Raw genomic sequence first — 15,377 nt, forward strand, 5'->3', positions numbered from 1 at the left:
CCTTGTGGCCAAAAGCCATATTGCGCATGCATGGTGGTGGTAGTGGATATCTGTGTCTGAAGACTTGCCCATTACAACTGACATAACAGCTGGCATGTGCCATTACACTGTTGGTCTGATCCAAGGGGTAAATCAGGGGTTTGGCAGAGGTCAGAGATTCCACCAGAAATGGTTTGCAATAGTGTCTCATCGAACAGGTTGAAATACGGGGGTCAAGACATCAAAGAAATCCACATCAAATGCTGTCTGCAAAAGGCATAATGCTGAACAGTGCGGAACAGTATGGTTCAACAGGTTTCTTCATACTGCTAGGATATATGTATGCCAAGACCTGACACTAGGCCAACAACATGGATCGAGTTTAATAAATGTTTGAAGAGCTCTGCCACCTAATGGTTACGGATGGATAACTAGACTACAGGTCTGTCCAATCGATAAATAAACTCCCACCAGATCCAGTAATCTTTAATGCAGTAATTATATATAATAATGTATGTATAATAGATTACATAAAGGAACTCTTAAAGTATTAATATTTAATTTCAACTTTCCAGCTACTCTCATCCTAGCAGAACTAGTAGCCTTTGCTTTGAAAAAATGAATATAGCTGAAATAATTATTTTAGAGCTCTTAAGGAACAGTATTACAGACACACGAACTTAGACGTTGTAGCTTGATACCGTCAAATTTACCCATGATTGTTTGGGTGGGCGGAGCTTACGAATTTACATTTGCTCATGATTGTTTTACAACCGGAAAACGCGAGAACTGCTACTCTACTATAGCTTTCTCTGTTACCATGGGAATAACTCAAGGTTAACAAGATGGAAGATGACGGCGGCATTTTTGCGGTAAAAACCGTGGAAGAAATCCGCACTTATGAGGACTTCTTAGATTCTGAGATAAAACCTTTGGATTTATTTACCTTGAGGTGACGTATATTCAACGTTGTAAGTTAAACCGTCTGTGTCATGTGACGATGTGAATCTCACAAACACTGTGAGATCGGATGCATCAAGAAAACTTATCTTTTCCTTCATTGCTAAATTGCTAACTTCATTGCTTTCCTACATTGCTAAGCATTTTTATTAGTCAATGTGAAAAGTCTGGCAGTTAAGATTGTGCACAAGCAGTAACTTACACATTACGACCTGCAGACAAGAGAGAGTAACTGTAAGGCCTGTGAAAGTGTATAGGAGTTGAACGTTAGATGGCGACATCGTTCTTCTTTCCTGCATGCTTCCTTAAAACTGCAACATTTCTATCGACATATTGCAGTTTTTGCGGGGCGTAACAATCACAACCCATCTAAGCATATATATATTTGCTTGTTGTTTATATACCTGACTTTTTTTGTACCGTCTACATCATGGATAACTAAGGTCTTTGCTTGAATGTTAAGTGTTTTGTGCACTGGAAAGCTAACCTGACTCAAATGATAATTTGTTGTCTCAAAAAAGTAATTTAGTTTACCTATATGGTATTAAAAACAAATATTGAGAATGCCTTAAATTGTACCTGTGCCATCACAGGAATTAAAATACATTTTAAAATCTATATAATAATAGTATGTATTGCTGTGTAGCAATTTATTTTGATCAAATAAATATAGCCATTTAAGAATAAAAGACTTCTTTAAACACACAAACACACGTTTGTTTTTGTGAAAAGTGTGGACATCCCATAGGCGTAATGGTTTTTATACTGTACAAACTGTATATTCTATGGCCCTACACCAACCCTACGCCTAACCCTAACCCTCACAGGAAACTTTGTGCATTTTTACTTTCTCAAAAAAACTAATTCTGTATGGTTTATAAGCGTTTTTGAAAAATGGGGACATGGGTTATGTCCTCATAAGTCACCCTCTCCTTGTGATACCTGTGTCATACCCATGTCATTATACAGAGTTGTGTCCTGATATTTTACAAAAACAAGAGCACACACACATGTATTTAAAAATACAGTCATATTAACAGTGAGTTCACAAATGGATCTTGCCATCTGAGTTTTTCCTTCTACAAACTCAATGCCTTCTAGCCACATGAAAGCAGCTCCTTCTTATGAGGGCATAAAGAATCTCACAAAATCATATGGAAATCATACTGCCCAATTTTAACTAGGCTTCAGTGACATGTGGCAATAATCCTTGATTCTGGCAGCCATGAAACTGTCAGCGCAGCCCATGTAATTTTGTCACATAAATAGCATGTATACTAAAATTGGATTCATATAAATAGCACTTGAGCACAAAATTAGCACGAATGTGTCACAAATACAATGGCCTGTTTGTACAGAAATGCCACAGTACATTGTCGAACTGCATGATTTTTTTTTTATTTTCATATTATTTAGTCAGTTTTAACCACCCCAGCTCATCAGATCTGTGTTGTTGCTCCTTCAGGATCAGGAACTGGCCCGCCAGCTGGTGGAGCTGGGCCACAAGGGCAGCAGTTTGGAGAGGGAGGAATTTGAGACAAGGAGAGCAGCTGCCGAGGCCTCCAGGCTTGCTTCAGGGAGCCAACTGAAGTAAGGATTCTGTGTAGTGCCCATGAAAAGGGCACAAATTTCACACCAGTATGTGACCTTGAGAACATGTATTTTCCGGTAAATGCACCGGGCTTCATTCATGAAACACGAGCAGAATGAATTTCTGTGCAAATCATTTGTTAAGCCACTCTGACGTAAGCTGTCACACTCAATTTAATGTCGCAATCTACGTCCGAATGGTTTTACGAACAGTTTATACAGCGATTCATTCTGCTCATGTTTCATGAATGAGGCCCATTGGCTTTAGAGAGTGAGTTTATTATTGATGCACATTCACTGTAAATATCAAAGACATCGAATGACAGTAAGATGGTAACAGATAATCTTGGATTATAGGATCTAAAAGTCCAAGGACACAACTGCCTCTTTTTAGGGAAATGTCGGGGCTTTCTGGTGACGTTAATGCTCTTTATTGATGCACCTGACGACTCATGGGTTTCTTAAACACAGATCTTTCATCCCTTCACTGTGAGAAAGGCAAACGCTTTGTTTATGTATTTTTGTGGGAATTTTTGGGCTGCTATAAACTTGGACTCTGACTTGGACAAGGATTGCATAGTTGGTGTGGTGAGGCTTTAGGAAACATTTTTGGAGAACTATATTTGTGCTTTCTCGGGCTGCTTGTGGCAGCTCCCCTGCCTAACCACCTGCAGACGTGTCTTTGTGGCGTTCAGTGCTTGTCAAAATGGACAGAAGTTCTGGGTCTCAGTTCAAGAAAAATAATATGTCAAAAGAAGGAAATTGCAGTTGAATAAGAAAGTACTCTTTAGGCATATAATTTGACACAGCCTTTTGTATGGGCTACTGTGTTTACTTCAAGCCAATAAACTCCTGGATAGCACTCCCAGTTTGTCTTTCTTAAGCAGGAAGCTCAAATGCTTCAATGATGATTTAAAAGATTGATTTGGGCTCTCATAAATCAGTAGTCTTTGACATAACATACAGTATTTGATTGTTTAAGTGTATTTAGTAATGTTTCCACATAGTGCTGTGGCTTTTGGTTACTTGGTTAAGCTGATAATTGCAAAGTGTGATCTAAATGTGGTTTCACATTCACCTTTCTCATCCCCTAGGTCCTCCACACGAGGGCCCTATCACGTCAGTACTGTTCCTGGGTTACTATAGCTACTGTATGCCCATTAGTATGCCTATTAAGGCCAGTTTAGTTGTATGCTAAAAAGTTACTTCACTTAAATTCTGAACAGTCTCCTGTAAAATTTTGTAAAAGAGTTTGTCTGGACTGTTATTTAGATAATGTATTGCAATAATTCTTCATCACTGAGCTTGTAGTGGTGACCAGGATCTCAAGGCACAGTTTTACTGCTTCTACAGATTGTGAAGACAAGACAAACACTTGTAATGAATGACCAAATGACATTTTTGCACCCTTGAAAGGGACGTGACGTCTATGGTAAAAACATATATGAGCATATATAATTACTTAAGTTCCTTTCAGTGAGTGGTTAGAACATTTTGTTATCATTGCATTTATAGTTTTTTTGGTCAAATAGCTATATTTATTAAATAGAATGTTGCAACTTTTTGTTGCACTTAAAGAACGAAAAATTCCAGTAACACACTACAGTGTTGGATCTCTTATGCTCAATAAGGGTATATTTATTTGATCAAAAATACTGTACAGTCAGTAATATTGTGAAATATTATAACTTAAAGTAACTCTTTTCTATTTATATTTAAAATGCACTGCAAAAAAAAAAAAAGCTTTTCAAGCTTTGATTTTTTTCTTGTTTTCAGGAAAAATATCTAAACATTCTTAAATCAAGAAGGATTTTCTAGACAAGTAAAAGTTATTGTCTTGTTTTCAGAAAAAAAAACTAGTCAAAATGAAGTGAGTTTTTGCTTGAAATGAGCAAAATAAGAAAAATGATCTTGTTTTCTGTTTGTGAATCTGTGAATATTTTTTAAAGCAAAAACTCAATTTTGGCTTGTTTTTTCTGAAAACAAGACAATCGTTTTTACTTGTCTAGAAATTCCTTCTCGATTTAAGAATTGTTTTTACATTTTGGCTGGAAACGACAAAAAAAAAAAAAAAAAATCTAAACTTGATAAGCTTTGCAGTATGTAATTTATACCTGTAATGATAAAGCTGAATTTTCAGCAGCCATTTCTCCAGTCTTCAGTGTCACAGGATCCTTCAGAAATCATTCTGCTGATTTGGTGCTCAAAAACTTTTCTATCGGTGTTGAAGACATTTGTGCCGCTTAATATTTTTTTGGAAGCTTGGATAATTTAAAGATCCTTAGATGAATAAAAAGTTCAAAAGAACAGCATTTATTTAAAGAGGAATTCACTGTCACTTTTGATCAATCTAATGCATCCTTAATAAATAAAAGTATTAATTTATTTAGAAAAAAAACAAAGAAAAACAAACCTTAATAACTCCAAACAGATCAACTGTTTGATCTGTTCAATTTTAAAATCTATAACTGAATAGTTACTTTCAGCTCAACAAAACAAACATTAAATGTCTCCCCTTTAGTGACACCCTCTCAACTTCCATCTTCCAGTGCTCTCTCTCTCTCTATGCCTTCTTTCCTCTTTTTTCTAAGCCTTTTCAGGCCTCCTTTTGCTTTCTAAGACCTTTAGTGCCTGCAGGTGTATAAATAGAGATGTTTTCAATTAAGACGTGCTTTGCCTGTAGCGTGCATCTGATCAATGAATGCCCCTGCACCTGTGGTAATAAAATACCAGAGGACGAGGGAGACTGTGCTATGAATGCTAATCAGACGTTTCCCTTTTGTTACCCTGTTATAGGCTAGTACATAACATGCTTCATTTGACAGATAGGCAGTGTTGTATCCTGCCAACAAATCACAATTGAACAAATGAAGGGATTTCGCCCAGAGAAACTCAATACTTGACGCAATGGGAAAAGTTTGAATGAAAGAGATGGTTGACTGAAAGATGGCTTTTGTGGTGACTTATGACTGCATTGAAATAATGGACAACAGTAAATGTTAGACACTCTTTATGTGATTAAAAGTAGACGAGGGATTGTCTGAATGCTTGACTCCTTCATCACCATCTCTCACGCTCTTTCTTTCTCTCTGCATCTGTGACTTCTTCAAGATGAATGTATATTAAGCAGATTGAAAGTGAAAGTATTACTTTTTTCCACTAATAAATCAGGTCCATGCAGAGGGAATGGGATTCATCATGAGGTTGGCTCGGATCTGAGCATATGGATTGTGCAAAAAAAAAACACAAAAAAAACCTCTTGTGCAATTAATTTCTCCTGTACTGGTGTTTAGCACTGGGGACATGTCGAAAAAAGGCTCATGCCCTCTCAGCAAGTTTATAATTCACAGTGTCATCATAAATGCTGCACCACTTGGCCTGGATCAAAACGCGTGAGGTCACACAGGTTCACGCATTTTGGTGCGACTTTCAGAGAGACAAGGGAGCCTGGTGGTTTTACGCAGGCCTGATATGAGGCCCTGGCAGGAGCCCTGAAACCTGCAGCCTGGCCCAGGCCCAGCAGTAAATGTCAGCAGATGTCCTGACCTCACATGCTCATGACAGGCTCTGGAGACTCCAGCTTGAACCCTCCCCCCAAAACCCCCAGCACAACCACAGCCATGCTCTTTGTCCATTGTTTGGCTCCTTCGAAAAAATGCCCCTCTCCACAAATTCACCGAAATTGATGGTCAGAGCCATCTCTCACTAGCCAAGTAAAACCCTGCTGCGAACACAGACTGTACATATGCACCCCAGTGTTAATCCCTCGCTCACATAGGCTGAAATAAGACATTCAGCCCTGTTTTTCAGGACACGGTCAGGAGGATAGCTTGGCTATGCTGGCTTTCCCACAACGACTGAGCATATGAGGTGCTAAATGAAGCTAATTGGAAAGTTGCTGCATACGTGTTAGTGAGTCTTGTCACTCAGACACACAATTACACTGCTCTGAAGCCAGCAGCATGTCATTTGAACATGAAGAACACCATAACAATACCTAAGCTTTATATATTGTGATTTGCATGAGTCGGCATAAGTGCAGTGATAAACATTCACTTTGAAGAAAATTGATGTTTGCCTAGGTGTTGTTTTATGTTGAGGCTGCACCCTTTTTCCCATGGTACTAAAATTTTGTAAGAGTATTTCTTCTGTTGTAAAGATAATAATAGCTTGCAATTGGAATTGCAAATCTCTGTTCTATTCTATACTATCTAGTCAAATGTTTGAATTGATTGATTGTGTACATCAACAACTATGCAAAGAGAATGTATGCTTTGATTAAAAAAAAAAGGCTATTCAGTGTGCTGTAGCTGGTTTTAAAAATAATTTTATAAAAAAAAAAATTAAAAAAAAAAAAATTATAACTTGTTGACCAGTTTTTACCTGAAATAAATAAAAACTTTCTGCTTCCAGTGCATCAAATATGATGTATTGTGGAAGCAGAAGACTGACTGATGGAACTAATCTGTACATGCACACTATAAAAGGAAGTCCTGGTTAACCTAGAAGTGATTAAAAAGAACAGCAATGCACATAAAGAAATTAGTTGATGCTGTTGAAACATATACATCAGCCAGCAGTTGAACATTCTTCATATTATCCATATCAAATGGATCTTTTACAAAGTAATGAAAAACCTGTCATTCCAAACCTCTATGACCTTCCTTAATGTGGAACAGAAGATATTTTTTAAAATGTCTCTGCGTTTTCTTTTTTTTTTTTTTTTTCATGAAATTCAACAGGGTCTAATGTTGTTTGCACCACTGTGTTCTTCAAAATAGCTTCTTTTGCATTCTGGAGAAGAAGGAAATGCACACAGTTTTACAATAAACTTGAGAGTGAATAAACAATGACAGACTTTTTTTAGTTTTGTGTGAATGTTTTTTTGTTTGTTTGTGTTTGAACAGGGTTCAACACTGACATAAAACAGATGTTTATTAGGGTCTTCTCCTAAAGGACTAATTCAGACCACAGCAAACCTGAAAGTGATGTGCCAGTAAATGCTTGCTGAGGGTGAGTTTGACCTGTCTGTGTGCCAGTAATCTGTTGTATCTGATCATCCATCTACCTCAACGGGACAAGAGCAACAAATAACTGTGAATATATCTACAGTCATAATGAGGAGAAATAAAAGGTTTCTTGACATGAACAGGTTTTTGTTACCACCATCCATTTCAAAATATAAGCTTAGGTTAGCTGATTTTAACTTCTATGAACTGAATTTTGGGTTATATTCAAATGAACTGAAGAAATATTCTCACTCACCAGAATTAAAAGCCAGCTTCCTTGCTCAGCATATTCTCATTGAAATGAAATAGGATTTGTCAGGAATAACAAGATCTTGTTTCAGTTTCCTTTAAAGTGCTTTGCAATGGATTTATTCAATCTGGAAATAATGTTCTGTTTCACTGACTTGCCACTTTATTTTTTCACATCCTTATAACTTGTCTTGAAGCAGTCATCCTTTTGGATATGCTACGGATGTTGTTTTGAGTCAAACTAGGTTTTTCAAAAATGAGTTGGGCACATGTGGAGTCATTTTTACAGTGTGGATCTTGTTACGAAGCTGGTGTTAAATTTTGCTCTAAATGATTGAGACCAGGAAAGACTATTGCACAGAATCAACAGCGCTGATGTGGATTAGGACTAAGAAACAGCATTTAAAAAAGTAAAAATAACAAAATGAATATACTGACACATCAGAGTTTTCTGTTAAACTAACACAGTTACAATCAATCTTTACCCAAAGGACTTCCCTTCATTTCAAGGGTCTCGGTTAGTTATTTGTACGTTTCATGATATAGCCTACCACAGAGGTGCCCAAACGTTTTATTATGAAGGGCCAAAAATTCAACTTGACAGAAAGTAAATTTTGCATTACATCAACCCACATTAACACTTATTTTTTTATAATCAGTTTCACTTATTTTGCAAATATGAAACAAAAAGACAATTTGAAAAGATATGCTTCAGTGGCATTTTTTATTTATTTATTTATTTTTAGTCTGCCCTCTTGTGTTAATGCCACGGTGGGCAAAATCAAAAGTCATCATGGACCAGTGTTTCAATGAGTTTGGAAATCTTTAGCGTACCAGTTTTTTGAGAGAATGAAATGAACCATGGATAATCATCCTAGTTACCTTTTACATTTTTCAATTCCTTATTAATTTCTTGCTAAAATGTGACATGCACATGAAAGCAATTCTTTTATTTTATTTCTTTTAATTTTTATTTCTTTTATGGCCAAATGCTTTTCATGGTTGTCCTTGTTGAACTTAAGGGATTTGTTATATAATGTCAAAATCTCAATGTTTGCAGTCTTTCATCATCTCTGCATGATATTTGTTGCTTTATGACATAGCATATTCCGTCTTGTTACAGGGCACAGTGTTGCTCTGACTGAATTTTCTGAATTACAGCAGATGTGATTGCCAAATGACCAAGCCCCTGTTTGGTCATGCAATCACTAATGTTTATACTCTTGTGATTATTCTCACCACCACATGTTACGACTGTGTGGTCAAACCCTAAATAGAGACACATGATTTTGCTGATTTATTCCTCTTTGTGTCTGATTAATATTGATATCAGCAGTGAATTATATGATTTGTCTCAGTTGCGTTCACACCAGATATTTCTGGAAAATCAACAACAGTGGGATATCAAATAAATCTTTGTGTACTGGGCTCAGTTTTGTTCTTAATGAAACCATTGTTTTGTTATGTTCTGCCATTAGCCATTTCCTCTCTGTGTGCTGTTTGTCATGCAAGTAGCATTTTCAGTCGAGAGGTTCCATTTGCTCTGGTCTTCTTTGAAAAAGGCTTTTATTATGAGCTGTTACAGTGGTTAGTGACTTTGCAGAGGTATGTATGAGTTTCCCCCCACATCCTTTACCTAAGGCTCCAAGCCCTGTGATGTTTCATGATGTGGCTTCCATTATCCCAGTGCAGAGGTGGAGGTGCAGAAGTGTTTTTCACATTATGTAGCCTTTCGCCATAAAAATACTAGACAATCATCTGTTTTGTAGTTGGCCTCCTCACATAGATTTATATGATGGATTCTGCAGTGACCTGTAGTTATTATGATAAACGCAATATAATAGCTTTGTTAGTGCAGAGACACTGAACAGTGCCAAAGCTACCAGTACCTAGTTTAAGGACCATGGTATCCTAGCTGTTCTTAATTGGCCATCAAACTCGCCTGACCTTAACCCCATAGAAAATCTGTGGAGTATTGTTAAGAGGAGGATGCGATATGCCAAACCCAAGAAAGCAGAAGGGCTGAAGGCCACTATCAGAGCACATGGGTTCTCATAACACCTTTAGAGTGACACAGACTAATCGCCATGTCGCATTGCTGCAGTAATTCAGGCAAAAGGAGCCCCAACTAAGTATTGAGTGCTGTACATGCTCGTACTGTTCATGTTCATACTTTTAGTTGGCCAAGAGTTCTAAAAATCCTTTCTTTGTATTGGTCTTAAGTAATATTCTAATTTTCTGATATTTGAATTTGGGATTTCCTTAGTTGTCAGTTATAATCATCAAAATTAAAATAAATAAACATTTGAAATATATCAGTCTGTGTGTAATGAATGAATATAAGTTTCACTTTTTGAATGGAATTTGTGATATAAATCAACTTTTTGATGATATTCTAATTATATGACCAGCACCTGTATATATATATATTCAGGGTTACTGTGAAAAAAAAATAGAAGAAAAAACTAACAATAATATTGATGAGATAATAATAATATTACAAATTCTGCTACTAATAACAAGGCAAGTTTGTTTATATAGCACATTTCTTAACATAAAGAAAGTAAAATAGTCATGAAGAAAAATAATGCAAAAATAAAAACAAGCAATTTTAAAACTTTGGAAATAATTTAAAAATTGACTTATTTAAAATGAATTTAAAACAGCTAAAAATAGATAATGATTTTACATGAAATACAGTGAATACGTAAAATACAGTGCAATCGGTTCGGACATCACATAGTGCTCATTCAATAAATGCACAGCTAAACAGATGGGTTTTGAGTCTAGATTTAAATGTGACTAGTATTTTAGCACATTTGATCTCTTCTGGAAGCTGCGGGCTGGAATCAGAGCCGGGTTTTTTTAGAGCCGTTTGCGTTAGGCTGCCCACTACCGGAGAAACCGGCAGGATCTTATGGTTGTTCTCAAAAGCTGAAGAATACCAAATTAACTCTTTTCTTTTCATTATTTTGACAGGAGAGGGTTGAAAATTAAATTATGCAACAAAAGACAAAATGAAGACAGGTCAATTCCACTAGTCAGAACATTTTGTAATATACAGTCCTTATGTTTTCTTAGTCTGTCTGTGGTTAATAGCCACTTTAGCTGTATGCTGTATGATTAGAAGGTCTTGCAGACTGATTTGATTGGAACCACAAACCTAACATGTGCAAAGCAGATTAATCTAATGGACCACAGTGCTTGTGATGGAGGAATCCTGCTGAATGTCAGAGTGAGATGAAACAACTCATATAATGCAAAGGATATATTTTTCTAACATGATGCACATTTTTGGCGTTTAATGGTTTAATAAGAAAATTGGTTTAAGTAAACCAGTCAAAAGATTAGTCCATAAAATTCATAAGAGTTCAGTTAATATATATTGTTAATATATTTACATTTATTGTAGACTATAGCTTGACAGCACAGGTTAAAATGTAAAGTTTTGACAGGACCCCAGTTGTATTAAAATATCCTGAGTATAATTGAATGATGCTGCATGTTTCATTTAAACGTCAGTGGTTAACAATGAGAGACTTTTGTAAAATAAAGAGTCTAGTATGTGTAGCTGATACATTTGACTCAAGATAATCAGAGGTGACATAGAACTTCTTTTAAAAAAGGAGTTAAGTAAATTGTCATGCTGGGTGGAATTTCCCTTGACGTTTAACAGCCCAAAATAATATTTTCCATAAGATTCTTTTTCTCCAAGTGCCCTCAGGAAAAATATTTCACAAACTGTACCTGCTGATTTTTAGAAATCACTGACTGTACTATTGAAAGCTGCCATCTAGTCAGCCAGGTCACTATGAATATAATGTTTCTTCTTTCTTATTATTTGAGAAACATTTTAAGCAACTGAAAGACTGAATTCTCAGCACAACAGCTATAATTCTTAGAGATATCTTAATCATCGTCAGAGATCCTTTTTGAGGGTAATTCAACCAATTGCTGAGTTTGTGATGCGTGAGGTTTTTCGATGACATTTCAATAATGGTCATAATTATTTGACAACACTTAATCCGTTTGGTTATTATTAGAAATGGGTACATATCAAATTTATGTGTCATGGGATGGCCAGACATTAGAGCTCACGCCAGTGTTCGGTATTGAATTTCTTTCATTATAATCCAAGCGTTAAAGCCTGCCTCTCCTTTCAGCTGCACAAACAGATAGTTAAATTGAGCTTGAGAGCAGCTAGAAGATAAATCATTATTCGTTGTGTTGGTCAGTGCATAGCTGAGAGAGCACTACTGGGAACACTTTGTGTCCTGTGGTTGATAAAAATCTTCTTATTTTTCTGGCCGCCCATAGTCCCAGAGGTCTTTAACAGTGTTTGAGCATGGTAAGCACATTCTTTTTTTTATAGATAGGACATTGAAATTAAGGAAATAGATGCTGCCAAACATCTTGCTGCCATATTCAACAATTTAGTTGATTGAGTTTAATTTCTTATATTTGACTTGCATTGTTGTTGAGCAGTGGAATATTAGATTTCAGCCATGTTTCTGTTTTATAGGAAGGATTTGAAAAGGGAAAAGATTGATGTTTTTTTTCAATCTTCTTGAGTTAGGAACACTTGTTATAAGGAACTTGGGCCCACTCATGCCAGTGGTCATCTGTCCAAAGCAAGCAGCTCCCTCGCTCTGAATATTATTTATACTATGCTTTCATGCAAGAGCGAGAGAGAAACAGAGAAAGATATGACCAAGAATGAGCTGCACTTCAGTGACCACAGTTGAAGCATCTCTCCAAGATACACAAGTTATGTCTTGCTGTTGTTCATTTGAATTTTTTTGCAGATATTTTTGCAATATTGTAACACAGTCTCTACTGCCCCATGTTTCTTCAAGGTTTAAGATTTTCTAGAAAGCATTTTATAAAAATCACAATGTTTTGCACCCTCTGCTGTCACTTTCCATGTATTGTTTGTAGCTTTTATGGTAAATAAAAGATTATTAAATATTATTTTAAGTAGTATTATTATTTGCAAAGAAAACATGAGGGGGAAAACTTGACACAATTTAATGGATTTTAAACATACCAAATATATATATATATAGTTTTTTTTTTTTTTTTTTTTTATGGGGTACTGCCAGTACAGTTTTTTTATAAATACACCTAGCTTACTTTCCTCTTTTTCCTCAAGTTGTTGGGTATATTTTCTAAATTCTGTAGGAAAAAAATGCAAAGAAATATATTTTTCCTCAATTACAGATATTTGGGTCATTAAAGCACATTAATTCAGAACTGGAACCAAAGCAAACATTTAAGAAGATGAATGATAAACACCGTCCAGATTATTAAAAAACACCCAAGTTTCACGTCTTGCTGCACCTGATCACTAGCTACAGCAATTGCTGTGTGAAAGCAGAGGCCACATTAATTCTCTCAAATGAGGCCTAATAAAGAGTCCTGTCAGATTGATGGGGAATGTTCCATTTGGCATCGTTTGTGGGGGTTGTTCTCACTCTTCAAGCGTGACTTTTGCTGTTTCCCTAGCTACTGGATTGGGGTAACCCCTTTTACTTGCCTCCTCAACACCTGTGTTTACATTGGGGCCTCGGCCCCCATGACCCAGCAGCGGTCCCTCGCTCACACCGAAGATGAAGTGGGCTCCCAGCTCTCAGATATATGCTGCTCCTGCACTTTCACCACTATGCAATTCCTCTAGGAGTTCCATTGTGGGCATCAGCAAAAGAGTGGTATAGGTTACATTCCTCCTTCATATTGGAGTTTATTTGAACACAGAAGGGGTGAAAACAAAGAGAACCTGCACCATATTATTGCTATGTGTGTTTGGGAAAAGGCTTCTTTATGCTTCTCTTTGTCTGTACATTACTAATGCTGCTAAAACATAAATCATCTTTAAAAGTTGCATATTGCTAGAGAACAAAAGGCAGCATAGTTGTTTTAAGGAATGAATCATTGGCTTTCAGTTCAGTTAATTAATTTATTTTCATTACACTTATGTGCAGCTTGTTTTCATCTTGTTCCCTCAGTTAGGTTACTAAAATTGATATTTGGCCACCGTAACCATCTTGACTAACAGAACATTATGATAGAAGAAGCTGTCTAAACTCCAAACATTTTTGCAAAGCCTACATTGTCAACAGTATAACATATTTAATGGTCAAGACTCAAGGCAGAGAAATATTTTGATGAAACAAAAATGTGAAAAAAATGTGAATGATCGGACTAAAACTGTGTGTATTTAGTCCGATCATTCACATTGTAGCCATGATTCAGCTTTTACATCTAGGACTTAAATCCCTTCAAAATAGTATAGTATCTGTCCTTAAACATTTATGTGCTGAGAGCATATAGAAAAGTAAAAAGTTAGATTATATGAAAGAAGTTAAACTCATACATCTGTACGCTACGTGTGCAGTGTAGTGTACACTACGTGTTTTCTTTTTTTTTTTCAAAACTGGTTTTAAAACTCAAAACATCTGGAGTACCATACGTTCGAGCTAAGGACTTTTGACAGGGCTAATAAATTTCATGACGGGGGTTGGATACCAGTATTAAACTGTAACGTACACATTTGGAGTCAGCTTACGCTAGGAAACTTTCAATTTACAGTTATGAACTAAATCTCTCTATTCAGCAGATTTGTGATTTAAAACCCATGAAGGCTTACAGATTCTTTTGTCATTTAATTCTTTTTGGACTATTTCGCAGTGTTGATAAAGTTCTTATATGTGCTTTTTCTTCTCCTTAACTAGCCTTGTTATTGACACGGTTACACTCGAGGGCTATATATCAAGAATAAAGGCCATCTGTACTCCATTTTGGCAAAGAATCTCTTTTTATTATCCTTCACTGTGATTAATTACTTCTGTGGGTGTGTGGCTAGTCCAAATGATTCCCCTCTTTTGTGGTCACAAATTCAAGTTGACCAACTCACATGCATTCATAAACACAGAAAACCTTATGAATGAGTCAAAAAAAGACCAAAAATACTCACTGATTTAAGTGTAAAACTGTGTAAAACTGATTAAGATATCCGTAACTTGTTTGATGCTTCAGAAATGTGCAGAAGAGCAAGTGTACTACAATGAATTGACTTTCTTACTCTTGTGCGCAAACACACATTGACACACATTGTGCCCTCTGTCTTTAAATTGATGCTGACCAGCTGAGTGTCATGCCTTATGTCCGAAACACCCTTACATTGAATGTAAATAACCAAACCCTCTGTGTGCATCAACACCATATTTCAAGGGCACTTAGGCTTGTTCTCTAAGGGCTATTCGTCATAGTCCAATAAAAATGGGGGCTTGGTTTCTTTGCGACTGTGTGTCTAGGCTGCTAAAGCCCCCCAAAAAACATTCTCCCTCAAAACCTAAATTCTGGCAGTGGATCTATGCTCAATATAAAGACATGTTATCTTGTCTTTTTTTACTATTCAGTAATACTTCACATTATTTTTAAATAGGTCTGTCCTGACAACCTTGTGCAGACTGAGTTGGAAACACAATTAGACACTGAGACCCAAGGTCCACCTCTGTCCTTATCACCCATGCCACTTTGAAACTTGTGAATATTAAAAGTGTGCAGGATGTAAGTGTGGTAAATAAAGCT

The 15,377-nt window shown here is 36.3% G+C and overlaps 1 protein-coding gene across 2 annotated transcripts in view; it reads left to right on the top strand.

The window, feature by feature from the left end:
• Positions 1 to 808: 808 nt before the first annotated feature.
• LOC113077783 (uncharacterized protein C4orf22 homolog) overlaps positions 809 to 15,377 on the top strand; it is a 50,428-nt gene continuing 35,859 nt past the window's right edge. The window contains exons 1-2 of one of the 2 annotated variants that reach the window (XR_003281389.1): positions 809 to 931; positions 2,405 to 2,491. Coding sequence is in view for 1 of the 2 variants with exons in the window: in XM_026250056.1 (XP_026105841.1) it covers positions 825 to 931; positions 2,383 to 2,529 (254 nt within the window). In the remaining variant the exon portion in view is untranslated. Of the gene's footprint in view, positions 932 to 2,382; positions 2,530 to 15,377 lie in introns of those variants that run through there. The other variant, XM_026250056.1, reaches the window with a different exon arrangement.

This window comes from Carassius auratus, chromosome 5 (genome assembly GCF_003368295.1).
Source record: "Carassius auratus strain Wakin chromosome 5, ASM336829v1, whole genome shotgun sequence".
NCBI lineage: Eukaryota > Metazoa > Chordata > Actinopteri > Cypriniformes > Cyprinidae > Carassius > Carassius auratus.